Source organism: Eublepharis macularius, chromosome 6 (genome assembly GCF_028583425.1).
Source record: "Eublepharis macularius isolate TG4126 chromosome 6, MPM_Emac_v1.0, whole genome shotgun sequence".
Classification (NCBI taxonomy): domain Eukaryota; kingdom Metazoa; phylum Chordata; class Lepidosauria; order Squamata; family Eublepharidae; genus Eublepharis; species Eublepharis macularius.
The window spans coordinates 35,691,930-35,719,668 of record NC_072795.1 but is presented as its reverse complement, the minus strand read 5'-3'; the positions used below and the strand labels follow the sequence as shown (position 1 = coordinate 35,719,668).

General features: G+C 42.4%; 1 protein-coding gene across 1 annotated transcript; it reads left to right on the top strand.

The window, feature by feature from the left end:
* Positions 1-239: 239 nt before the first annotated feature.
* Positions 240-27,739, top strand: EIF2A (eukaryotic translation initiation factor 2A). Its single transcript, XM_054983498.1, has 14 exons — positions 240-354; positions 2,693-2,762; positions 4,169-4,243; positions 6,059-6,177; positions 7,269-7,368; positions 8,148-8,230; positions 10,946-11,019; positions 11,150-11,294; positions 13,291-13,407; positions 15,844-16,415; positions 19,716-19,832; positions 20,320-20,448; positions 23,257-23,322; positions 25,183-27,739. Exons 1-14 carry the CDS (start codon positions 327-329, stop codon positions 25,246-25,248), a joined length of 1,761 nt encoding a protein of 586 aa, XP_054839473.1. The 5' UTR covers positions 240-326; the 3' UTR covers positions 25,249-27,739.

Here is a 27,739-nt window from a genome sequence, read left to right as displayed (position 1 = left end):
GAACCGGTTCTTCCGTCTTTGGGCCTCCTAAACTAGGTTTAAACTCACGGCGGTTCCAGACCTCCCTGTGCCAGTCATCCTTCTCCGTTGGCTATTTCGACCAATCGGGGATCGGGCAGGAAACTTCACCCCGCCTTCCCCTGGAGACGTCACTTGAGAAACGGTTCCGCCTCCGCTCCTCCTTCAGGCTCCTACACGTCATCGGGGAAGCGGCTTCCGCTCTTGAGCTGGCTGCGGAAGACGAGGAGACGTGTACGCTTGGCAGTCGCAGGAGATGACCTTCCTCCCCATGACCCGGAAGCAGAAAGGTCGGGGTCTGGCTTAAGATGGCGCCTCCCACGTTACTGCTGGCAGGTGGGTTTGGTGCGATTCGATAAGGGTCTTACCCCCCGCGTGGCTGGAGGTGGCGGGACTTGGTGAAGTCACTGTTGCTGCGCGGCTGAGCCCTTGGCATTTCTCGCGCTGCGTCATGCGCAGTGAGGTCCTAAACAGATTGAGTTGAATGGAGCTCATTCTAGATTAAGCACACGTGCAGTTGCAGCCTTTAGATGCGTTTATTCCACAAATAAGTTCTGTGGAATCCAGTAAGGTTTATCTACGGCCAAGACAGCCTGTAGTCCTGCCCACATCAGTTTGGGGTTACGTCCCATTTTAGGATTGCCAACCTTTAGGTGGGCCCTAATGATCTGGAATTACAACTGGTCTCCATAATACAGAGATTAGTTCCCCTGAAGAAAATGACTTTTTTGAGGATGGACTCAGTGGTGTTCTACCCTGCTCAGGTCCCTGTACAACCCCTCTCTTCAGCCTCCACACTGAAATACAGGAATTTCCCAACCGTATGTTCAACTTCTTTAAAGTCTGGATATGACTCGGTTGTATGAACGCATCAGCATGCTCCTGTGAGCAGTATAAAAAACATATCCGTGACCCAGATCTCTAAATCATGGCGTTCATCTAGAAAACTGAGTGTGCTGCTCCTTCTTTTTCATAGGAAGGCACATAAATGCTTCAGACGAACAGGGTTCCTATTCTATATACAGTTGTGTAGAAATGGGGATTTTGATGCTGTTTGTGGAGACACACCTTAGTAGAAGTGAGAAAAGTTGTGCCCTCTGAAATGCCCTCTTTTACATAACTATTAAAAGTGCCTTTTCTTTAACGTGTCTGATTTAGGTTGTCAGCTCCACCTTGGAAAATTCCTGAAAGGGAGGGGGTGGAGCCTGGAGAGGGAGTTATTGGGGGGAAGGACCTCAGCAGGTTATAATGCTATAGAGTTCATCCTCCAAAGCAGCCGTTTTCTCCTGTAGAACTGATCTCTATGGCCTGGAGATCAGTTGTAAATTTGGGGGATCTGCAGTCATTACCTGGAGGTTGGCAAACCAAGTTTAATTTACCCCAATGGAGTTGGTAGCTTGCAGCCTGGAAATGTTGCATTTTCTATTGTAAATTACAAGGCTGTTGTTGACTATGAAGCTATTTCTGTCCTGTTTCTCCATTGTTTACCATGTGCTCTTGCAACCTGGACACCTATTGTCTCCCCCATTGTCCTCATAACTTTTAAATGGAAACAACTGTTGGTTGCTGCTGAGAGGCTTTATATATCATATATGTTGTTTTCTCAGTAGGATTACAGTTATACAATTCCTGTTTTGTAGAGTTATGGTCTAAAATGACACCTGTGGGATTGGTGTCAGAACTTTCTCCCTTAACCTTAATTGAAAATATTGCAATCCCTGAAATAATAACAGTATATTAGAATTATAAATACCAAGATAATTGGTTGAGGATATATTAATTTGGATTAGCTGTAGTGTCATTACTCTGCCTTTTACCAGCTTCATTAATTGTTTCAGTTACCAGTACTCTTTATGCACTATCCTGGTCATATTGCCATTGGCACTGGAACTTATTTCAACAGTTAATATAGAATCAATACAGTATTCATATAGAGATGTGAGCCAATCAGAGTTTTCTTTCTGCTACACATAGCATTAAGAATACAATTCAACATAATATATGACCATTTAGAACAGTAGGAATCTGTACTTTTGCATAGGAATCTGAATGCTGGTTAAAGCTTACCAGGAGACAGTTGAGGTAGAATCCTAATCCTATACTCTACCTTGTGCAAATTAGTAAATATTCTGTATTTTAATCTGCCTTTTCGGTTTCATAGCCTTTACTGTGTGAATGATGTCTGGTGCTGCATTTGTTCATTTGAACCGTCCCTGCTCTGCTTGCAAAATCTGCTTACTGGCCTATTGATGGTGCCTTGCTATGGGGTGATTGCTATGGCAGAATGATTGTGGCTTGCAAAGGGGTGATTGCTATGGCAGAATAATTCTCCAGGATCCTTCCTTGAGAAATGGCTTATGGCGCTGCTGTGGGAGAAAGTGGGGGATGCAGATGGAGGCTAAAGTTAGAGTGTGCCTCTCTTCCTTCTCCCACCACCTTAGTGTGACACCCCTGAGTAAAACTCAGTAATTCTCAGTCTGGCATAAGGATTTGAAATTGAAAATCTGGCAGCACAACACAAACAGCCTTGCATAGTTAAGCTGTTTTTGCATAGCTGGCAAAGTTTGGCCATCTCTTTATAAAAATGCAACTTTATGGGCCTCATACTTTCCAGTTATGCAACAATCAGGATTAATTCTACTGTAGTTAAAAGCAATACATTTTTCCCCACTAGTGCGAGGATCTGAAGGACTTTATATGCTGACTGGGCCTCCTCATTTCACAGAGAATATAGCATTTCAAAGGTACTTTGTTTTCAGTTTCATTCAGTGTTGTATCTTGTGGATTTTGATGAGTAAAAATGTCACTAATTCATGTGTTCAGATGACAGGCAAAAGTTTAAGGCTATGCTCGTGTTTTAGGTCGTGAAATAGAACTTTCTTTCTGTGAGCACAAATTTAGGTTCCTGGCTGCTGCTTGAAATACCAACCTCTAATCCAAGTTTTTGTACAAAAAGATATCAGAACCTCCATTTAGGTTGCTGCGTGATGGAGTGCTTTGACCATTAGGTGTAAAAGAAAATGGCCCCTTTCTAGTAACTCCAAGGCCTTGAATTATGTGCATTCCAAATGTCAGCTTCCTAACTAGTGTGCAGTAAAGTCATCCATTCTCCAATCTCAGTTCCTTCCCACCACCACTACCTGGAGTCCTTTAAACTGTCTCCTTTTGGCTTTCTCCCTTTTTAGCTCAAAGCACAGGCTGTCACTAGGTCAATGGAGACAGCCTGTTTGAAAATAGGGTAAGTTATGAAGGCCTTTCGGTGTCACTTGTAGAGTTATTAAATTAGAGTACATCCAGATGAACCAGAACCCTGAAATTTGATCAACATGTAGCCCAAGGTACCTCAATTACAAGAAAAATTTGAAAATAGGAAATTGATACATTTCTCCCTCATAATGTAAGGGCTCAAATTTCCCTATAAAACGATTACAGTAGTTCCAAACCACACAGAAAGCTGAAATTTGGTACTCACATAGCACAAAATATGTTATGGAATATTGGAAGAGATACTTCTATAAGTCTCCTCCTACAAACGTGGGTACAAAATATGCTCTCAGATAAGTAAAGTATATTTAGACCGTCTAGAAAATGGAAAGATGAGAAAAGTCTGAAAATAGAACCATTTTGACACCATATATTAAAAAATGGGCCATGTATCTAATATTTATCAATATTTTGTATAATTTTGTCAGATTTAAAGTCTCTAGTTTGGCTATCCACAACATTTATTCATACATATTTTATTAAAACTTCTTTAACTAAAGGGAATTGTGCTGTAGCTTTATAGAATACTCATAAGTCTATTCAGTGGGGTGTACTACCAGGAAGGCATTCTTAAAATTGCTTTTAATGACTGAAAACTTTTGGGTATTTTTTTGTTAGTCTTGGTTTATTCGATCAGTGTAGGTTTTATACTCATTTTTACTTTGTTCTCTTTATAATTCAGTTATAAGAATTGCAGTGTCTATTACTTTGTTTTATTATGTTTTTGAATGATGCAATCCACATTGAGTCTCAGAGTAAAATGCGTATTATAAATCAGCTAACTAAATAAATCTTCAGGTGATCATTAGCAACTCAGTCTAATGTTTTTCTTGCTTGTTTTGCGTAATATATTTGAACAGTAATTGAAATGTGTTATTTTTTTCAGGGATTCTGGGAGAAACTGCAAAGTTTTTTCTTTCAGCAAAGATGGCTCCCTCTTTGCTTGGTGCAATGGAGAACAGTCAGTACATTTTTTATTATTTCTTATCCTTGTTAGGACATATAGGACTGTATATTAAGTAGTATGTAAAATATATAAGTAGAATTGGTTGAGTAAATATTCCAATTGTTTTACATTCTTCAGATCTTTTTACACTTTTCAATCAGTTCTTCTGGCTGGAAAAATTTCATAGGCTGAATCCCTGTCAAGTCAGTTATTGAGAAATTGGCATGCCGGGCCTAATCGGTTTCCAGTTGGTTTATAAAGGGCTTTAGAAATTATTACATGTATGGAAACATTTTTACAGTGAAAATGTCGGTCACATAAAAGATCATAGGAAGGAGTCCACATGTGCACTCGCTGCTGCGTTTTTTATTCTGGTGAGATTCCCCTGTTCTTTTCTTAAACCCCAAGAAGGATAGAGTAATCACCGCACAAGATGTCTTGCGACTTGTTTATTTATTTAGGAGATTTCTGTCCCTGTTCCCCAATGTCCTCTTTATGCTGGTTCACAATTAAAATAATAAAATATCACTGTAAAAACAAATTAACTTTTCATCTGTGTGACGTTTGGGAGATTCCTGTAGCCTTCTCCTGAGTTTGGAGAACATCAAGCCACTATCTGAATCATTGGACTGTGCTTAAAGAGAAAAGCGCTGTGGTTCATGTTACAATAAAGCTCATGTTACAATAAAGTTGGTCAGTCTTAAAGGTCCTACTGGACTCTTTACTATTTTGCTACTACAGGCTAACTCCTCTGCTTAAAGAGACTCAGTTTGATAGGGGATGAACACTTCCACACACACCCTCAATTTACAGTGTGGGAGGGAGCTTTGCCCCAGCAGTTGTGATAGAGATACTTGAGGGAAGCTTTTGAAGCTCACTGTGACATTATGATCAATACCTGTCCCCACTGGAGACGGGGCAGAATTGGGAAGGAAGTGCATTTTTGCACTGGAATTTTTGGACCTCTCTTCATAAGCAAAGCTGTGAGCTGAAGGTTGGCGGTCTCTCAGTTGCCCATTTTCCTCAGGTCACATGCTGCCAGATTATATCATTTCTCAGAAATGAATAATACTGATTTCAGTGGGACTTGCTCCCAGGTGTGCCTAGGTTGGAGTTGGTGTCAGACAACATGCTACAATTGCACCTCTTGTCCATCACTTATGTGCAGTTATGTATTCAACTTATGCATTCCTTGCCAAAGAACCTTTCTGGATTTTCAGTGTTGCAAACCTAAATGGCTTTAATCGTGCCTGAAATAATTTGATTTAAGGATGTGCAGGATTGTGATTTGAAGTTTGACTGAATATTTATGCTATGTTCCTTCATTTTGCGTTACATTGTTGTTGGGAAGTAAGGTGATATATGCAGAATATCATCTGTTTTGAATCTCAGTTAATGTGCAATATATATGTCTGTTGTGCCAGTTTGAAACCTGCCCCTGGTCTCCTTGTCTGGAGAGATTTGGGGAAGGATGCCAAGTGCTTAAAGAAAAACTTTCTCATGGTAGTCCATTGAAGTGTGATCTTTGCTTGTGCTCCATCTCAAGAAAATGATAATAAAAATTTATGCCCAAATTTGTGTACTGAAGCATTCCAGTGTCTACTTGGTGTCTACTTGGTCTCATGACATGATATTTTGTTCCAGAATCCTGTTCTAGTAGCATAATGTGTTGAATATTATGCTAAATGAAAATTGTGCTATTTTCTGTTACGTCTACGGAACAGATTTAAAATTGCACAGCTAAAACATGGCAGGTCTAGAACTGTAATCTGGCTATTAATTAACCACTCTAATCAAGCTTTGTTGAAATGACCTTTTCTTTGGTTCCAGAATAAACGTTGTGAATGTCACCAGCAACAAGTTACTGCACTCTTTTGATCTGCCAAAGACAGTTTGCCTTGAGTTCTCTCCGCAGGGCAATGTCCTGGCAACATGGCAGCCCTACACAAGTGAGTACTTCAGATGTTTGCTGTAGCTATCCTCATTGCTACAGTCATTCTTGGTTTGAGCAATAGGACAGGAAAGAGCCTTCTCCTAAAGCATCTGGTACTTTACTAGTGCATTATTCTGGCCCTTGCCTTCTCTTCCTTCCCATTGCTTCCTATAATACAAGAAAGAACCATACTGTTGAAAGGGATCCAGAGAGCACTGTTTCCAATATCTATACCCAAGCTAGGTCCATCTATGCATCAGCTCCCTCTCTGCCCCACATCCATATCACCCAAACATACAATGAGTGGAAAGCAGGTTTATCACTGTATGGCATAAGTAGCTGCCCCATATGAAGACAGGCGAACCATGGAAGGACTTGTGCCTTTACTTTAAACAGTAAAGTTTTGTTTAGTTTTTGGTTTAGTTTTGTTTGTTTTTTGTCATGGGTCCCAAGTCAGTTCCCAATGGGAGAAAAAAAAATAAGGTATGTTAAAAGCCCCCAGACAATCAGTCCTTTAAAACAGTAACCAGACTGTATCAATAAGAAGTTGGAAAGCTGTGGCCAGTTCAAACAAAGAAGCAGCAGGGACTTATCAAAGGAGTGGTGAAAAAAGCCTCATGTGAAAATCAGGAAGCAATAAAGCATCATTCAAAGAGATAAAGAAGTCTCTAGGCTGCTCTGGAAGGCCTGAAGAGATGGTGTGATTGCCATCTTTTGGCAGAAGGAGTTCTGCTTTCTCTCCCACAGGTCCCCGCTAGCCTAACTTCAGCTAAAACAGGTTCTTATAAGAAGGCCCCGGCTTGAACAGGTTGAGTCTTCCCTTACATGGCTCATAAGATTTGTGCTGGCGGGAGGTGGGGGGAGTTGGGGTTGAGGAGAGCATATTAGACCCAGGTTTTTTTCCAAAGGAGAAAAATCTCCACACTCGGACAGATAGGAGTAGTGAGAACTGGTAGTAACACAACCAGTTTTGCTAGCATGTGTCAGCCTCCTAAGCGTTCATTAAGGTATTTAACTATGTATCAGAGAGCCCACAGTCAGGCTAGGGAAGGAGATTGAGAGATGATTTTACTGGCCATGGGTACCATTTCTGCATTTTTATTGCAGCTGCTAAAGACGGCGCAGCAGGGCTGCCCAACCTCCAAGTGCTTGATGTGAAAACTGGCAAGTGTTTAAAGTCCTTCATCCAGAAGAAAATGCAAAACTGGTAAGTGAACATTTCCAAGAATGTATTATTTATAAAACATGGTTTGAAAATACATGATTAGTGTCTGTTTCAGTTGTGAAGTTTGTCATATCAAAAATTAATGTTCCATTTTAAATGGCTGTGGATTCACTGCCAGAACCATGCTGGGGTTGTATATTATTTTTTTATTTATTTACTACATTTTTATCCCACCCTTCTTCCAAGGAGCTCAGGGTGGTATAGCTCAGTGGCCCATCCTCTTTTTTACCCTCACAACAATCCTGTGAGGTAGATTAGGCGAATAGAATATAACAACAACAATAACATTCGATTTATATACCGCCCTTCGGGATGACTTAACACCCACTCAGAGCGGTTTACAAAGTATGCCATTATTATCCCCACAACAAACACCCAGTAAGGTGGGTGGGGCTGAGAGAACTCCAGAGAACCGTGACTAGCCCAAGGTCACCCAGCTGGCTTCAAGTAGAGGAGTAAGGAATCAAACCCGGTTCCTCAGATTAGAGTCCTGCACTCTTAACCACTACACCAAACTGGCTCTCTGACAGATGTTCTGACTGGTTCAGTTCTGACTGAACCAAGGTCACCCAGCGAGCTTCCCTGTCAGAATGAGAATTTGAACCCAGATCCTATCCTGACATTTTAACCACTACATCGTTTTACTAGGCTTAGAAGCCTGCAAATAACATTCTTATGGCCCAGATAACAAAAGTTATTTTTCTTGGGTTTTTATATTCTCTTCCTTGTTTTTGTCCCCCTCCCACTTCTCTTATCATTAGGTGTCCTTGTTGGTCAGATGATGAAAGCATATGTGCCAGGAGTGTTAACAATGAACTGCACTTTTTTGAAAACAACGACTTCAGTATGCAACACCCTACCTTGAACTCTAGATAAGCTTTTCCTTTTAGTCTTCTGTTTTCATTTTCTTTTGTTTTCATTGGTCCTCTTGTTTGCCGTAGCTCTCCACTTTTAAGATCTGAAGGAATCGGAGCATTCCTTCAGCATGTTGGTATAATTACGAAGCTCCTTTGGCATTTGAAGAAATTCACATCTGCTTCCGCTCAGTGGCTTGGCTGGAAGGATTTCAGTTGGAGAGGTGCAACATCTCTGCTTCCCCTCTCCTGCTGCAGCTCAAAACACTCCCCTGAAATGCTGCTCCTGGGGGCAGGGGAACCCCAGGAATAAATAGCATGAGGGGGGAGCTGGAGGTCTTCCAGGGGAAATCAGTGAAAATCCACCCTCATTTGAGCATGAGGAAATGATCAGCAGGATCCAACTCAGGGTACATTTGGAAAACACTGGAACACGCTTCCAACAAAGTTGCTAGAAAACAAGTGTTACAGAGGGCAGCACAGCCAGGAGGATGGAAGGATTTCTTCAGCCACAGATGTTTGAAGCTTAAAGGTAGACAAACCGAATGAAAAATTGAGAATGGTAACAGAGGCATGAAGGAAAGGCTGCTACGAGCCATACCTGTGATGCTTAAACAGGTACATCGCGCTTCCCCAGCGCAGGTAGCTGATCCAGGCCCGGCCAAACCTAAGCTCCAAGAGTTGAGTGTTGGCCACAGAGCTACCAACCACTGAGGGTGCTGCTGTAGCTAACGAGCTGGTGCACATGTTCTGATCATGCCCACCAAAGATGCGTGGCTGCTGTGCCAGAGCCTGGATACATACGAGCTTGACAGGCGGTGCAGCTGAGTAATGGATTGAGCACGGAGATGGAGTTGTGTGTGTATGTTCTGGCATCAGCGTTCATTGTGAGTTGAGAGAGGAAGTCGTTTGATGTTTGGAGTGGGGGAATTTAGGGGCAGAAAGTCCTATATAGGGTGTGCAACCCAGCATTCGCATACCGATCAATTAGCTGAATTTATGCCTATCCATCAAAATCCAGCGATGCGAGTTCAAAATAGAGGATCTTGGATCAGATCCAGGAAGCCGGATAATAATGAGCCAGATTAAACCAAGTGTATTTGTTGAACCCAGCAAATGCTGCTGCAGGCTAGCTTTATTTTTCTTTCCAGGCATGGGGGGTGGGGGTGGGGAGGAAAGGAAGACTGTTTCCTTCAGCCTTTGCCCCCCCCCCTGTTCCCCATGTTCCCACCTGGCACCTCTTCCAGCCTCTCTGCCTGCCACTTCCTGTCCCCAACCAGCTTTGTGTGTTCTCCTGCTGCAGAACTTGCCTTGGTGGTGCTTCAAGCCACTTTGTGCTGCTGCCCTCTTGCTCATTGCTGCTGCCGCTGCCTGCTTTTCTCCATTGCTGCTTTTCTCCATAGATTCCGTCTCCTCCCACCTCCTCCCAAGCTCCAAAAGAGCCCTCCAGGCCACTGATGCCTGCCTTTTAAACTCTGTGGTTTGTCCAACAAGCCTCAAACACCCCTTGCTTCAGTTTAGGATTCCCTAGATTGTCACGGGGGGGGGGGGGCGCTCTGGTTTGACATTGGTTCCCTTGCTGCAGTTTGGTTCTATTGGGCTATGTTGGGTTCAGCTCGCAGTGAGAGTGGGACTTGCACTGGGACTGGCTTTTGGCTAGGGGTTGCCTTTGCTTAAGGTTTCCCTTTGCCTGGAAGGCCTTGGAAATGGTTTCCCCACAGGAAACAATTGAGAGTGGCTTGGGACATCTTGTTCTGAGGCCCATAGAATTGGACCCCCAGGTCTTCCTGAAACTTGCTTGGGGGGGGCGGTCTCTAATGGACAGGAAGGAGCCGATTCCCTGCAAATTTGGTGGAATTTGCTTAAAAAATGCTCCCTCAGGCCCCTGGATAGTTTTCCCCATAGGGAATAATGGCTGAATAAATTTGGGATTCTCTGATCACACCAAACTGGATTAGAGACTCTGACCCAGATTTCAGGGGTACCAAATTTTTATGATAGCTGGATCTGGATTGAGCTGAATTTTTTGGGGTGCATATATCCCTCGTCCTATACTCTGGATCTCTTACAGGCAGAGCATGTGGGTTAACAGATAGTTTCAAGTAGGTAGCCGTGTTGGTCTGCATAAGAACAGCAGGATTTTCAAGGTATTTTCAAAGTCGTCTCTTTGTATCAGTAGAAGGGAACTTTGACTCTCGATAGCTTATATCCTGAAAATCTGGTGGTCTCTAACATGCAACTGGACACAAATCCTGGGTTAACAGAGTAAAGTCTGCTTGAGGGGGGAGGGGCTTTTGTTCTACTCTCCAATATAGCTGAGCACAGATAAGGTAAGATGGAGCAGAGGCCTTGGTGTGACTTCCCATGTGCTTTGAGTTGTGGCTGGATTTTTTGGTACTTTTATGATGCTCCCTAAAAATATAGCCACTTTGGTTGTATCTCTAACGATTTCAGGCAAGCTTTTTGCGTGTCTCTGCTAATTTAGCATTAGGGAATATAACGGTATTTTTAATTTGTCACATTTGCACACTCTTGAGAATATCTAGTGTTAGAGAAAACCCGCTTCAAAATGGATGCTGTCCCAAGAGTTGCTTTACGATGATGTTTTTACTTATCAATAGTGTAGGCTTGCTAACAACACCATCTAGTAAAACACGCCTTTTGTTGTCAGTGTTATTAATCTGAGTACCATTGTGTTGTTGCAGGTACAATTGCAAATAAATTGCATTTGCAGAAAATCAGTGATTTCGTGATATCACCAGGGGATCAGCCGAGCAAGGTGCCTCTGATTTTTTAAAACATTAATTTCTGCTTTGTTGATATTTGAGACTTTTGATGTTATTCCATTACTACCTTTGTGCCGCACTTGAAAATGGCCTTACCAAACGAATGAAACATTTTTGGTACAGGTCGCAGTCTATGTTCCTGGAAGCAAGGGGGCTCCATCTTTTGTAAGACTCTATCAGTATCCTGTCTTTGGAGGCCCACAAGCTGCACTGGCCAACAAGAGTTTCTTTAAGGCTGACAAGGTGACGCTGCTGTGGAATAGTAAAGGTATAACGAATCTCCCTTTTTTTTGTTTTTGTTCAAGTACTAGCAACAAAGCCCGTTATGAGAAAAAATACAACAGGCTCTAGAAAGGGGAGGGCAGGTAGGCAGGCATTCCCTCCTCCGTCGCTGATCCCGGCTGGATGAAGGCAGGGGGGGCAGGCATGGCCACCTCCTCTGCACCTGATCCCAGCCGAGTGAAGGGGGGGTGGGCATTGCCACCTTCTTTGCTCTTCATCCCAGCTAGGTTAAGGCGGAGGGCAGGCATTGCCACCTGCTCCACTCTTGATCCCAGCTGAGGGGAGGGGGCAGGCATTGCCAGCTGCTCTGCTCCTGATCCTGGCTGGGAGAAGGCAGGGGATGGGCATTGCCAGCTGCTTTGCTCCTGATCCCAGCTGGGTGAAGACGGGGAGCAGGCATCGCCAGCTGCTTTGCTCCTGATCCCAGCTGGGTGAAGGGGGGGCGGGCATTGCCACCTGCTTCGCTCCTGATCCTGGCTGGGTTAACGGGGGCGGACATTGCCATGTGCTCTGCCACTAATCCTGGCTGGGTGAAGGGGGATGGGCATTGCCTCCTACTCTGTGCCTGATTACGGCTGGGTGAATGGGGGGGGCATTGCCTCCTGCTTAGCTTCTGGTCCCAGCTGGGTGAAGGGGGGGCAGGCAATTCCTCCTGCTCTGCACCTGATCCAGGCCGGGTGAAAGGGGATGGGCATTGCTACCTTCTTCTCCTGATACCAGCTGGATGATGGCGGGGCAGGCATTGCCACCTGCTCCGCTCCTGATCCCACCAGCTCCGCTCCTGATCCCAGCTGGGTGATGGCAAGGGGCAGATATCGCCACCTAGTCCACTCCTGATCTCAGCTGGGTGAAGGTGGAGGGCGGGTATTGTCCCCTGCTCTATGCCTGATCCCAGTTGGGTAAAGGATGGGCGGGCGTTGCCACCTGCTTTGCTCCTGATCCCAGTTGGGTGAAGGCGGGGGTCGGGCATTGCCACCTGTTCTGCTTCTGATCCCAGCTGGGTGAAATCAGGAGGCGGGCATTGTCCCCTCTCTGCTCCTGATCCCAGTTGGGTGAAAACGGAGAGCAGACATTGCCACCTGCTTTACTCCTGATCCCATCTGGGTGAAGGTGGAGGGCGGGCATTGCCACCTGCTCCGCTCCTGATCCCAGCTGGGTGAAGGCAGGGGCCAGGCTTTGCTGCCTGCTCTGCATCTGATCCTGGCCTGGGCTTCTCTGGAGGTCTGGCTGCCTCATCTAGCTTCCCTCCACAGCAGCGCCCTCTGGAGGCACACCAGGGTAGGAAGAGAGTTGTCTTGAATATGCTTAGCCTTTTATATAGTAAGATATTGACTCTTTGTTATCTAACTATATATGTTCACTTGTAATCTTAAACACTAAAAGTGGGGTTTAAATATGGGATTCACATTGTAGCAGAACTAGTAACAAGTGAACAACCCTGAACCCCACTCCCCTGGCTTTACTTTGGGGGGAAATGTTTTTTGTAACACTCCCATAAAATACTAGAAAAGCATATTTGAGTGCTCAGCAGAAATGCTCACAAAAATGAAGAGGGGGAAACTGTGGTCCCCACTTTGTTTGATGGGTCCTCTTCCTTTTCTGACCAATTATAAAACCTCACCTTTGTGAAGGAGGAGGGCCTAACTGGTGGCAAGGAAGGTGTGTTAGGCATAAGCAAGGCCCAAGATTGTGGGATTTTAAGTCTTCTCTGCCTCCTGATTCAGTTCAGGAAAAAAGGCATCAGAGATCCTTTGCTTTGTTGTTCCAGAGATATGTATGGTATATATGACTGGAAGGAGCTATTTACAGCTATTTATTTTTCTTGAATGTTCAAATATCCCTGTTGGAAGTGCAACTCTGAACTCATTTTTCACGACAAGGAAAGACGGTTGTCTTGTATTTCTTCTCTGTACAGACTTAAATTTCACAGTGTTATTTAGTAGCTTTGTTTATAAATCAAGTTATATTTTCTACCTGAATAGCCACAGCTGTGCTCGTAATCGCCAGCACGGAAGTGGACAAAACCGGAGCTTCGTATTACGGGGAACAAACCCTGCATTACATTGCAACAAATGGGGAAAGCGCTGTTGTACAACTACGTGAGTGATTGTTCTCTGAACTGTATTGTGAACTGGAAATCTTTCTTAAGGTATTCTCGATGAAACAAACCTTTCTCTGCTGTTTGCTACTATCGAGCTTTATTGTTGACATCTCTATGGAGCCTGAAGCATGTAGGCTGTTCTAATGATTCATGTGGAGTCAGGTGTATAAGAGCTGAAACTGAAGTTGTGATTCATAGAGAGGAGGTGGGAAGAATGAGGTACCAAACCCGGGGAGGAGCTCATTCCTCAAGGCTCCGTTGAAACCAGAGGATGGCCGGAGTAAAAATACTCACCTGTACGACTTTACACTTGGATAGTGTCTCGTTTCAGCTGAGCTGCCAGTGGAGCCGCATTGCACAAGCCGCTGCCCAATTTAAGCAAGATGGTGCATGAGTACAAAGTCCCACGGGTGAGGGCTTTTGCCTCAGCTGCAATCCTGTTCCAGCTAGGCCTCAGGCTTGAACAAGAAAGAGAATTAGTTCATTCTGGTAGTTACTTGATTAAAGGGTCCCCACCATGACTTCCCTTTAAGGAATAATCTTAATGTACCTTGCAGGACCTCAGCACAATTGAGATCTTGAGTATGTAGTAAAGGTTCTGTCTAAAGGTATGTCTGGGCAGGCCGTAGGACCTTCTGATCCCTCAAAGCCCTCTTGCTTGTCCAGCTTATCAGAGGCACCTTTTAACCCATACTTAAACTTCAGTGAATTCATGACACTAATAAGTGCATATTTAGCCCTTCTTAAGTAACTTTTCAAGGCTAACGGTGTTGAAAGCTGTTTGGATAGTCTTCCTGCCTCATAATAAACTGGTGCTTTTCCCATTAGTAGCTGGTCTGATCGGGCTGCCACTCCTAAGCAGACTTTTATTTGTTTGTTGCGTCAGAAGAGATGTGGTTAACCTCTGTCTCGATGAAACAACTAGGATCCTTGGAAATCCACACTGTTTATTTTACACCCTGGGCAGGCAGCAGAGGAGGTCGCTGAGCCCATGGGAAGCAACCATAGGCAGCTGGAAGGGTGACTCTAGCTTGGCAGGTCACAAGTGAGTGTTGGCTTGAACTTAAGATGAGGCAGCCTCAACAGTCTTGATGCAGCAGCCTTATTTTAAACCACCAGAATAAATTCAGGGAGTCTCTCCAAAGAATAATTTGAAGAGAGATTTCTTTTTAGCATAACTGTGTGTGTGCATGTGTGTGAGAGAACAGATGTATTTATTTATTCATTTAATAATAACAACAACAACAGAAACATTCGATTTATACACTGCCCAGGACAACTTAATACCCACTCAGAGCAGTTTACAAAGTATGTCCTTATTATCCCCAAAACAATCACCCTGTGAGGTGGGTGGGGCTGAGAGAGCTCCAAGAAGCTGTGACTGACCCAGTGTCACCCAGCTGGCTTCAAGTGGAGGAGTGGGGAATCAAACCCGGTTCTCCAGATTAGAGTCCCGCGCTCTTAACCACTACACCAAACTGGCTCTGTTTATATCCCATCTTTTGCCCCAATGGGGACCCAAAGTGGCTTACATAGTTCTCCTGTCCTCCATTTTATATTGTACAATTTCCCCCCCCCCAAGCACTTAAAAAAAATCCTATAGTTCATATCACAGTAAAGAAAGATGCTCAACAGGGATCACAGCTTGCAATAAAATCCCACTGTAGCAAGAGTTCTTTCAATCCTAATCTGAAATGTTCCAGTTAACATTCCTCTGCAGTGCAGTCCTATGCAGAGTTTTACTCCAATTTAAACCCATTGATTTCAGTGGACTTAGACTGTAGTAACTCTGCTTAGGTTGGATTGCATTGCAAGTTTTCTAGGCCTCCTCTGAACCAAGAAAATTGCCTAACAGATCATGCAGATAATTTTTCTTCACATTTTTCTTGGCTTTGTATACCAAACTGGGGGTAACGACCTCCAAAGGGGTCTCTTTTTGAAAAAATTAGAGCAGTACTTCCCTCAGAAGATAACAATTCCACAGCTTTGCCTCCAGAGAAGAAGAGAGTGAAACTAGACAAAAGTTCACTTGGCATGTGACATTACACTGCAGTCTCTCTCCCTGCCTTCCCCCCTGGGATAAAGATACATTTTTTGTGATGAACATTACCATGATTATATTAATGTTTACCTGTACTTGTTACCCAAAGCAGCATCTCTTGCAATTGCTCTGCAAAAAATAAGGCCTAAGCTTTTTTGTACATCTGGCTGATGTAGATATGGGACTGGACCCAGCCAGCTTTTCAGCTGGTGAAAAGGGAAGGAAGTGGACCACCAAGAAAGGCTATGGTGGAGATTCTGGGACCCGCATAGACAAAAGTGATGTGGGATAGGAGCTGTGTGTAGCAAGGAGGGGAATTGGGCAAGACTGAATGAAAACCTGGCTGGATCCAACTCGTGGTTTTAAAACCTTGACTGTTTTATTTTCCTCTAGCGAAAAATGGCCCTATATACGATGCAGTCTGGAATCCCAACTCCACAGAGTTTTGTGTTGTATATGGTTTTATGCCTGCCAAAGCGACTATCTTCAACCTGAAATGTGATCCTGTTTTTGACTTTGGAACGGGCCCTCACAACTCTGCCTACTACAGCCCACAAGGACACATCTTAGTACTTGCTGGATTTGGAAATCTCAGTGGACAACTAGATGTGTGGGATGTTAAAAACTACAAACTGATTTCTAAACCGCAAGCCTCGGATTCCACATATTTTGCATGGTGCCCCGACGGAGAGCACATTGTAACTGCTACATGTTCTCCTCGGCTGCGAGTGGGGAACGGGTATAAGGTCTGGCATTACACGGGCTCAGTCCTCTACAAATACGAAGTCCAGCCAAATGCAGAGCTCTGGCAAGTTGCCTGGCAACCCTGTTTGGATGGAACGTTTCCTGCAAAATCGGTGACGTATCACACCGTTCCAAGCAAAGTGCCAAATGATGAGCCAAAGGCTGCCCAAGCTTACAGGCCACCAGCTCTGAGAAACAAACCTGTCACTAGTTCTAAACTTGTAAGTAGCAGTCATTTTCATTGTAGGATTTGTTATTGCGTTCTCAGTTGTGGGAAAGGGAGAGGAGGAAGTACTGAATCCATTGTTCTCATTAGCACCTGTCAGCGCTCATAACAAACTACATTTAAATTTCCACCTAGCTTTTTTGATCACCTATTTCCCACCTACCTTTTCTTTTTCTTCCTGTCTCTCACACTGCAACTATATTTTTGAGCCAAGGACCTTTGGGTACCTGAAAATCTGATATGTCATAATATTTTAACATAATGAACATTTTCTGAACACATACATAAGGTTGACATATAGAATACCACTAGGTCTATGGACTGGTTTCTTTACTTGGATAGCTCTTAGCCACCCTCCTCTCTTGGAGTAAGGCAGATTGCAAACCTTAATTTAAAAACAGTGAAACAAAACATGCCGGCAATAGATGAGGGCTTGCTAACTGAGTGTCGGAACGGACATTTTTCTATTTCCTACTGTCATTCAACAATAAGAGCCATAGGTTTGGATCCGGGCTCAATTGGCATTTTCAACAGATTCCTCCTCCTACTGCAGACTCGGTCATGTCATTCCTCATGGTACCCTTATCCCATGGGAGCGATGCTTTGTGGAGATCAGTGGGCTGTAGTAGGAGTGGAGAGGCAAGGAAGTTCTGTTCTGCAAAGGAAAATTTTAGTCTGGATCCAACCTGTAGCCCAGGTTTTCTCTCTTACTCTTTCAAACTCAGGTTGCTATTTCTCTGTATTTTTGAGAATAAGCCTGGGGGGGATAATGCTCAGTAACTGATGCCCCAGATTTTTTTTTTAAAAAAATCTTGTGATGGTTCCTTCACTTCCTGGTGACTCTTCTGCCCTTCTTCATCTCTGTGTTCACCCTCCACCTTGCTGGACACATCATGGGACCTTGTTCCATGATGAAGTGAGGTATGCCTGTTGTTCTGCAGAGAAGGAATGAGTCACAGGAGAAGAGAATTCTTGAGATGAACTCTCTCTCCTGAGGATTATATATTTCTGTATGTATCCCAGATGAATTCATTCCAACAGAAGCTGGACTTTGTTAAACAAACCCTGCCATGGGATGCTCACATCTTAAAGTGGAAAAGAAACTCCCTCTTACATATAACACCTTAAAAGCCTGAGGCATGCAAGGAAAAGGAAGGTTTAATGGCATTAGTAGAGGGCTTGATCACAAGTTATGTTTTACTCCTTGGTCATGGTTCCAAGAGCTAATTGCTTAAATTATAAAGTTGCAAATAATCTGCAACCGTATCTATAAATAATAATGATGGGAAACTACCTAAGGGAAGCATAAAATACCGAATAGAGTATCATTAATAGTCAAATATACTTTTGAGAGGTTCTTTAGATATTTAGGATACGATGCATCAAATAAACCATGGGAACCTGTATGCCAATTTACACGCACATGCTGCCTCTCCCATGGGGTGCCCCAACTATAGTGCAGCATATAGAGTATTGGGCCTCGAGAGTCCTGGGTTGATCAGTTAGATTTTTGTCTGGTATGAAACATTCACTGAAGTCCATGTAGGTAATGCCTACATAGGCATAAATAAAGAATCGGAATGTTAGCAGACACAATGCAAGAACATACGCTTGGAGATGCAAAGTTGCTCAGGTAGAATCAGAGCTGCAGCAACAGAGTGATTGTTTACACCCTGCTATTGCGCAATGCTGCTTCCTCCCCTGTGTTATTCTGCCTAGCTCTGAGAGTTTTATCTTGTATAACTTCATAAGCAGGGCTGATTTACTTTCCTTCATTCTCACAAAATGAACTCCAACTACTTTGGACTTTAGTTCTGCTTTAAGTTCCTGTTGACATTGTCTTAAAGGGAAGGAGCTGCAGGAGGGAGAATTCCATCTCTTAACTGTGGTTAAAAGGGAGCTGACATTATACCTCCACTGGCCCTTGATGTATAGTGGTTCTCATTTCATATTTTCCTTTTGTAGTATTCAAAAGCAGATTTGTAAATCAAGCCTTTCCTCTCTGGGTTTTTTTTTTCCTTTTCTTTTACGAGTATAATTGTGTGACTACCAACACCAAAAGGAGTGTTGGCTTCTACCATGCAATTGATTATTACAGGTATTTTATTTCTTACTAACTGTGCCTAAGCAGAGTTAATCACTCTCTGTTATTATGTAAGATGGCTGATGCAATTATATCCTCCCTATCTGTGACTGAGAAATAAAATCAGATTTGTGGGTGAGAAACATTGAAAACTTCTTCGAATCCTTAATAAGTTTCATATGCAAAAGTTAAATCTCTAACAAGTTAGTTTAGTAGAAGATTTTGCCTACAAAAGATTCCAGGAACGTTTTATGAATATTCATATCAAAAACTTTTTATAAGGCTATACAACTCAGCATTCTTTTAGACTAACCCCTTGGCTTTTAGCTAGTACTGTTCGGTCCTAACTTAATTCTTACTGCAAAGCTGAGCTTAAATCAGACTGATGTTGAATATAATAGCGGACGTAGAATGAGAAACACCTAAAATAAATTAAAGGAAAAGAACATCGGGGGAGAAGGCTGGTTTTCCAAGCTTTCTTTTATTTATAAAAGAAATTACATATTTCTTACCCAAAACTGACATCCATGCAGAAAGTACCACAAACCTCTTTTTAATCTGTTCAGATGTGGCCACCTGGTGTCTTGTGAGCTGCATCTGACTCTCAAAGCAATTTTTTTCTGCCTGCTGGAAACTCAACTATATGTTCATCAAGGTATCCTAAAAAATTGCAACCGCAAAGAAATGAACAATTGTTTTCAAAAGCTACAAGAGAGGAAGACCTCACATTTGACTGCTGCATTTCTCTGAAGGTTTCATATGTGATGCTCAAGGCATGTTTGAACATGTGCCTTCTAAACATGAAGCTTTTTTATTCGAGTCTCGCCGCCTGTGAAGTAGTTGTTTTCTGTGTGCCAAAATGCAACTCCCAAGGTGCTGGCTAGAGACTCGCATGTCATTCAGCAATATAGAAGTTGGTCATTTCAGATACGGCTCATCGCGTGATGTACAGTTAAGTTACCCTGGGTGACAGTCTGCATGGGTTTCTCACAGTTTCTTAGCATGGATGTGAGTTCTCTTCTGTATAGGAATTATATAAAGTGTGGCTTGAACCTAAGCAATGATAAGAAAAATAGCATACGCCTCTTTTTTTTGGCACCAGAAATCAGCATGTGGAAAAATTCCCAAGCTGCTTTTTTGCCAAGTCTTTGATCACAAAGTGTGATCTTGTTTTTTTAGTAATACTTTCCCCCTCCTTTTGCTTCCTCTTAGCATGAGAATGAGCCACCGCAGAACATGAGACCGCAGTCAAAAGGTGGTGATAAGCCGTTATCTAAAACAGCACTCAAGAATCAAAAGAAGCACGAGGCAAAGAAAGTTGCTAAACAGGTACAGCTGGTGTTTGATCCTCTTAGGGATAATGTCGGCTTGTATTTGTCAGCTTGTTTACTGGGACACTGCACAGAACTTACACCTGATCATGAACAAACATTGCAGAATTATGAGGTTCTGGGAGGGTGTGTCTAGTCACTAAAAAAAAAAAGTGCCCCACAAGGATTTTCCTCCGCAAGCCATTGTTTTGGCTGATGTAGTAGAATGCAAATTCACAGAACCACATTCTAAGTTGAAGTGAACGTGTATGGAAGATGTTCAGAGTTTTAGGAGGTTATGTGTATGATTACATCAAATTTGAGCAACATAGAATGATTGCAGAATTTCAAGGAATAAACCACGTTGCTCTTAAATACAGAGAAAATCAGGTTTAAAGGGGGAACTGAAACATCATTTGGCGGGGTGGGGGCATATTTTAAAAATGGAGTTAAAAAATTTGATGCTAACTGTGAACCCCAAAAATGATTCATTTTCTTATTTAAAGGAAGCTAGAGCTGAAGGGCCCCAGGAAATTGCTCCAAGTTCACCTGTATTGAATGCAGTTCACACTGTGACACCTTCAGTAACATCAGGTGATCCTGAAGTAGACAAGAAGATAAAGAACCTGAAAAAGGTCAGGAGGTTCTCAGTTGAATTTTTTTTACTTGTTGTGGCTGAAGGTCCTGCTGCTGCTACATGAAATCCATCACTTCTATTATTTTATGGAATGGCAGCCATTTAAAATGTGTTTTCTGCTTCTGGAGATTCCAAGCCAAGCATCCTCTGCGGGGGCCGCTGTTTCCAAAATGGGCACTGCCCGCAGGCCCAAAGGTGCAGCCTCCTGCTACATGGCGGAGAAAGGCCAGGTTTGGCTCTTTGCTTTTGGGGATCCTACATCTTTTCTCCTGTGGATGAGAAGGAAGCTGCAAGGATGATGTTGATTGGAAAATGGCCTGGGCAGGAAGAGATAAACATGCACACCCTCTGCTTGTCACCAGTGTCTCTATCAGATATGGAGGAGTTAGCCATGTTAGTCTGTAGTTGCAAAATAGTAAAGAGTCCAGTAGCACCTTGAAGACTAACCAACTTTATTGTAGCATAAGCTTTTGAGAACCACAGCTCTCTTCATAAAGCTTATGCTACAGTAAAGTTGCTACTGGACTCTTGATCAGATATAGAATCCTCTGCTGCTGATTTTCTTTTTAGTTTGAATGTTCTTATCCAGAGACTCATCTGCTTTCTCCATAAACATGGAGATTTGTTTGTGCTTATTTGGTTCCCTTGAGCATTATTGTCAAGAGACCAATCTGGGTTGTCTCCACTAAAGCTGTAAGCCTTTTATAACAATACTAGAGCTATAAAAATGAACTTGGGGAGACTTAATTGGTCTGGGCCCTACCTACCCAAGGACTGTGTCGTCCTTGGGTAGTTCTAGAAGGATATTTGGGAGGAGCATTAGTGAGGCATGAACCCATATATGGATGCAAATCAAATGCTCCATATATGGATCAACACCTCTGTGCATGCAGAGAGCTACTGTGGTGGCAAAAAATCCTTTACCTTAAGGAGGCGCCTTGTTGCTCATGTGCCCCCACTGTCATCACTCATCTGAACCGGTTGTGTCGTGGCACAGCTGCCCTTGCCCATAGGCAGTCTTCCTGAACATGAATCCCAAAACTGGTTTGGTTGGGGAGTTTTTTTGGTGACTAATCCCTAAATAATCTCTGTTCTCTGTAAACCCTACTAGATCTGAACCCCTAAATACAGGTAATTGTTACAGAATAAATGGTTCATTAATCAGAAAGCAGAGGGTTTCTTTTCAGAGTGGTGATAAAGGGCCCATTTCTTCTCCAGTTCTAGAGAGGCGGGCAAAAGAGACAATCTTACTCGGAGACCATCGAGGAAGAGGCAGGGAAGAGTTCAGAGAGGTCTTAGGACTGGTAGGTCTCTTGGCTCTTGAAGTGAAGACCAAAACAAACTAATTTTACTAAAGATTTTGAATCTTTAAGGATTTATATTCAAAGTGGAAAAACTACAAGTGATTGAAAAAACGGATCAGAAATGTCTGGCTGGTTGAGATTACAACCTTGAGCTTCCTTTCGAAGAAGCAAGGGGAACTTGATCAAAGCAAATGTTGGAGTATTATCTGGATTCTTGTATCGTGAAGACTCATCCTAGCATAAGTGAAAATGAGAACGTAAGAGCTGCCTTTCAGTATCAGGCCCAAGTTCATCTAGTCCAGCCTGCCAGGTGCTTCAGGAAGTTCAAAAGTAGGGTTTAAAAGAGTCAGCAATCCCCTATTGCTATTGTCCACAGTCTTAGGTGTTCCATGGTACTCTGCCTCTGGATATTGAAATTTCATTTCAGTTTCATGGCTAACCACTATTGATGGACTCCACATATTTGCCTAAACTTTTTAAAAGGTAGTGTTCACCACTGCTACACCTAGTTCTTAAAGGATATTCTGCTGAATTTACTGCCAGTTAATTTTATTTGGATCTTCCAAATTCTTGTATGGGGTGAGGGGGAGGGGGCAGAATTTATAACTGTATATGTCTTTGTTATATGGTTATTGTTTCTCTGAACTCTTCAGTCTTTTCATTTCTAAAATGACCAAAACAGCACATTGCATATTCTATATGTGGCTGCATCAAAGATGATGTAATGACATTACATTTGCTTTCCTCTCATTTTGGGGAATATCAAACAGTACAGGTGCCTGTTAGGCAACAGTGAGACCATTTGAGAAGAAAAATCAGAGTGAGAGTAGAAGTGTTTACCCCTCCCCCCCCCAATTTTAGGTATGTCCACCACATTACAGCATCAGACTGCAAGCTACCTTTCTCCCCAGCAGTGACATGGAGCTTTGGGCTAGGATTGCCACGTCACATGATGTGTAGCTAATTATTACTGGAAAGGAGGGGAGAACTTGCCACAAGCAAGATATCTGGTCGTGTTCTCATTTTGTCCTCCCAGTGGTTCACTATGGCAGAGTTCTGGAAGAGGCAGTATTTGCAGGTAGCAGGTTTTAAATATTTATCATGGTATTCATCCTATGTTGCCCTTGTAGAAAAAAGGAACATTCATTCTTAGGAATTTTTTGTGAACTACTTTTTTAAAGTTGGAGTCTGAACCAAACCTGAAGTGTAGAATGAAAGAAAAAGAAAAGGTGATGAACCAAAACCAGAACTGAATTTGAACTAATTAATGCTCTGGCTCCCGCCTTGCAGATCTATGGAGCAGGGCACACTGCTTGCATGTATTCCATGTAGATAAATAGTGTGGGTTGCGTGTTGGATAGGAGTGTAAGGGCAACACACTAGAATCCTTGAGGAGTGTCCTTAGAGAGCAGTAAATTACGTTTGCTCCTTTTTTACACCGCAGAAAGCTTTTAAAACTTGCTGCTTTGTGTTGGTCTTAAACATGCTTTTCTTCACCACAGAAACTAAAAGCAATTGAGCAGCTGAAAGATCAAGCAGCCACAGGCAAACAGCTAGAGAAAAACCAGGTATGCCCAACACATTTATATATTTTATTTAGATGTGGTTTAGATATCACTTCAAGGATGAATGTTACTATTCAGTCTGTAGCAGAGTGGTTAAGTGGTTGGGTTGTGAATCAGCACTTTGCTGGTTTGAATCCCACTACTGCCATGAGCTAGTAGGGGGGCTTTGGTAAGCCACTCCTCTCAGCCCCAGCTCCCCAGTGGGGATAATAACACTGACTTTGTTCCCCACTCTGAGTGGGCACTAATCCATCCAGAAGGGCAGTGTATAAGCACACTGTCATTATTATTGGTGGTAGTCTTATTTGATTTGTTCTGAAGACAACTAAGATTATTTGAATAATATTCAATAATTCCCCTTTGTCCTTAGAATTAAAAATAAGAGCTCCAAACTTCTTCTGAAGTGTGCCTAAATTAAGCTATAACATAACATTACGTAGCATTTTTATAGCACTTTTAAAGTAGAAAGCACTTTATATGCCTTGTTGTAATTCTGCCCTGTAAGGTAGTCCGGTATCATTATAGTTCTACTGTAGATGGGGATAATTAGAAGCATGCCTGAGGCCACCTAATAAGATGGCATTTGGGCCAAGGACTTCCTGGATCACACCTCTAACAGCTCAGCATGATCAGGGCTTGGAAATGAAGAGCATAAGACAGAACACCCTGAATAGTTAAGGTTTCTATTACCACATGTGCTGGGTGAGGCTCTGGTAATTTAACAATGCAAGAGCCCTACTGGATGGCTGCAAGCATAGATGGCTTTTAAGGGTATTAGATACATTCATGGGTGATAGGCCTATCAGTGGCTACTAGCCATGGTGACTAAAGGGAGCCATGGTCAGACAGGGCCATATTGAGGTTTTTTGGGCCTGTTTTTATCCCCTGTTGTTGGCCCTCCAGAATAACTGATTGGCTGTTGTGTGAGACAGGTTGCTGAACTAGACAGGACCACTGGTCTGATTCAGCAAGGCTCTTCTTATGTTCTTGTTGATCAAACCAAAGTTCCTCTAATCCAACATGCTTTTTCTAATTCTGGCCTACCAGATGTATCTAGGAAGCTCACAAGTGGGGCATAAAGGCAACAAGTTGCCCCTGTTTCTTTGTCGTCTTAGTAATGCATAGTCAGAGACATACCACCTTGGAACTTGGAGATCATTGAGCTATCGTGACAAATAGGCATCAATAGACCCATCCCTTTAATTACATTTTTAAACCGTCTAAGATGGTGGCTATCATCATCACTTCACATTTGGTGGCAGTGAACTCCATGAGTTAATTAAACATTGTGTGAAGTATTTACTTTTGTATATCCTGGATCTACCACTGATCAGTTTTCACTGGGTAATCTCAAGTTCTGCTGTTATATGAGAGGGGTAAACATTTCTTTTTCATTTCTCCACATCATTCATACTTTGATAAACCTGTCATGCGTTTTTTGTTGATTTTTCTCAGTTTAGGGTAGGGAGCTCCATTTGTCTGTATTCATAAATGGGGTACCCGGAGTATGTTAGTAAATAGTTTTTCAAAGCTCATACATTTACCTGTTAGAATTTATTGCACTATATTGAGATAGCTGCTGTAGCACAGTGGTTAAGTGGTTGGGTTGTGAATCAGAACTCTGTTGGTTCGAATCCAACTACTGCCATGAACTCCACAGATGGCCTCGGGTAAGCCACTCATCTCAGCCCCAACTATATTGTGGGGATAATAATAACACTGACTTTATTTACCACTCTGAGTGGGGCACTAATCTGTCCAGCAGCGCAGTATGTAAGCACACTGTTGTTATTATGTTCTTTGCTTAATTCTTTGTTTTGTTATAAACACTCTCTAATGGTGTCTTCTGTGTGTATATTCTAGCTGGAAAAGATTCAGAAAGAAGCTGCCCTTCTAAAGGAGCTAGAAGATTTGGAGCTGGGCATTTAGAGCTTTATGGAAAACAGATCTTCCGGTTTTGACCCTAAGCATCGTTTGATAATAAATGCACATTTTAAATGTTTGCTATGTTTTCTTTCCTTGCCTCTGCTTCCTGAATTATATGTACAATTTTGAACACAAATATTGTAATTCAGTACTAGACGAACATTTGCTGTGTTTCAAAACAGTATTGCTTAAATACCAAATTAAAGTATGTTGAGCCATTATTATTATTGCCGTTTTGCAAGAATTTAGTTTCACCTACACATACAACACTAAGACTGTACAAACAAAATTTTAAAATCACCTTAGTAATAAAGATACTGTTTTTGTGTTATATATCTAAGATTTTACATACGTCTCTGAGTTTGTTAAAAACCCACTGACTGAAACATAGCAAGCATTTTTTTAAAAAGTTACATTTATTACATCAGTTTGTTGTGGATTCACTGTTTTTTAAAACATAGGAAAATGTTGTCCTGTGCAGAGTTACTCCAGAATAACTCCGTATAGGATTGCATTGTAATTTTCTGGTAAAGTGTTGCAAGTATTGAAAGGAAGTGAGCGTTTAGGGCAAAGGATGGAAACTGATTGCTTATCAAGTGCCATTAGCATTTCCTTAAAGAGAAAGAGAACATAACATTTCTACAGTTTGTAAAGAGTTGGTTTCAATATACATGCTGGCACATACATAGATTGTTCTGAATGGAGTGTGTTTTGCCAACATCCTGATAGTTACAGAAAGCTTTGGGAATGCCCAAATGAATATTTGGCTTGTTTCCTTGAGTGCCATATTACAAACTGCTTAGGAAGCTCTTCTTGGCATCAGAAAGAAGTTTGCTGTAGGGAAGTGCTGTCCAAGAAACAAGTCCAAACCTTCCTTGTGTGTATACAAATTAAATGTATCATTTTTCAGATCCAGATCATTGGGTTTGGCTAGGTCTAGGGCTCCAGGCAGTAGATCTGACTTCAATACAGGCCTAGAACACACAGAGGAAAATGAGAATTCTGTTCTTTAAAATATCAACGTTATTCTATTTGGGAAACTTCAAATTTACATAGCAGGAAAAACAATGGAAGTCAGAGTGTATTTTGTGTTGTGATTGCAGTTTTTCATAACTTGTAGTTTTTGAAAACGAGACAAGAGTAATGGAGAAGGAATGGTGAGATTCATGAACATGTTGAGGGGGAAATAGTTGCAGCCCAACAGCTTATAAATATTCCTTTTTTTCAATCCAAGATAGGCTTTCTGCCTATCAGGCCGTAGCAATTACTATCATGCTATATATAGCCTGGTCTTTGTGTAGTGCTACCGCCCTTGATTGACAGGCAGAGCCAAGACCCTGCCTCCTGTACCAGCATACATACTTGTGTGTGTACAGAGGATGAAAGGGAAATGACTAGGAAAGGGAATGGCATAGCTCACTTTTTATCTCCTTCTGGTATATACTTGTAGACTACAGCAAGCCATGTTTCCTTCTGGCTCTACCTATTGATCCTTTGTCAAGCAAACAATTCAAAGGATTCGGGCTCATTGTTCTTCTGTACCTCGCCCTCCAGATAGCTCAGGGAGACATGCACTGGCTTGCTTGAGATTGGGCTGTCAAATTAAGTTGCTCAAGGACTTGCAGTTTAATTCAATTTGAAACCTTGGGAAGATGTGAGATCTTCTTAGTGGCCCTTCTCTTTTGAAATAATGACAGAAAGAAGCCTTTAAATCAGGTGATGTAATCATTTTGGCAATTCCTTGTTATGGGTAGCCTGCTTTTCCCACAAATGTGCTGCAAGCTAAGGCAAAGTATTTGAAAAGTGGGACGCACAATATAGGCTATGTGTAGACCCTTGTAAATTGCCCCACTCCTCCCTTGAGGTAGTTTGTCTTAACAGGTTATTGGGGCAGAAAACCCAAAGCAGCTTTGAATGGGAGAGCCAGACAGGATTCGGCCTGCCTCTGTGCCACAGGCTGGCCTACAGACTTTTCTTGCTTCTCGGCTAGATTCTTTGCCAGCATCACATGTGCCACCCTTGATTTACATGGTTTAGAATCACATTTTACGACCTTGCTTTATGTTTTGCCTCACTTGTTTTGAAACATCACTGAACAGTTCTGTGCTGTTTTCAAAGCAATGCAGAGAGAGTGGTGAGAGTTGTATAATTAGTAAAATAAATGAAAGACTTTAATTTTGTACCTCTCTGGAATTTTCTGAAGATGTTAATTAAAGATGTTGTAATTCTGTGAACCTGTAGATAGAAATTGATTGCTGCTGTGAAGTCTAAGAAGGGGTCAATGCATGGTTTCATTGGTTAATGGAAAGAGGTGAGGTGTTTGACCAGAATGATTTTATTTTGTGTCTGTTTGTGTGACTTTGGGGGGCTAGAACTATCATTTGATCTTTGAAGGAGGATGGGACATTTTTGTTCCTGATATATTCTGCTGCTATCTCAATCGAAATTAAAATGGCAAAGAGCATCAAGACAATAAAATTATGGATAAAAACTG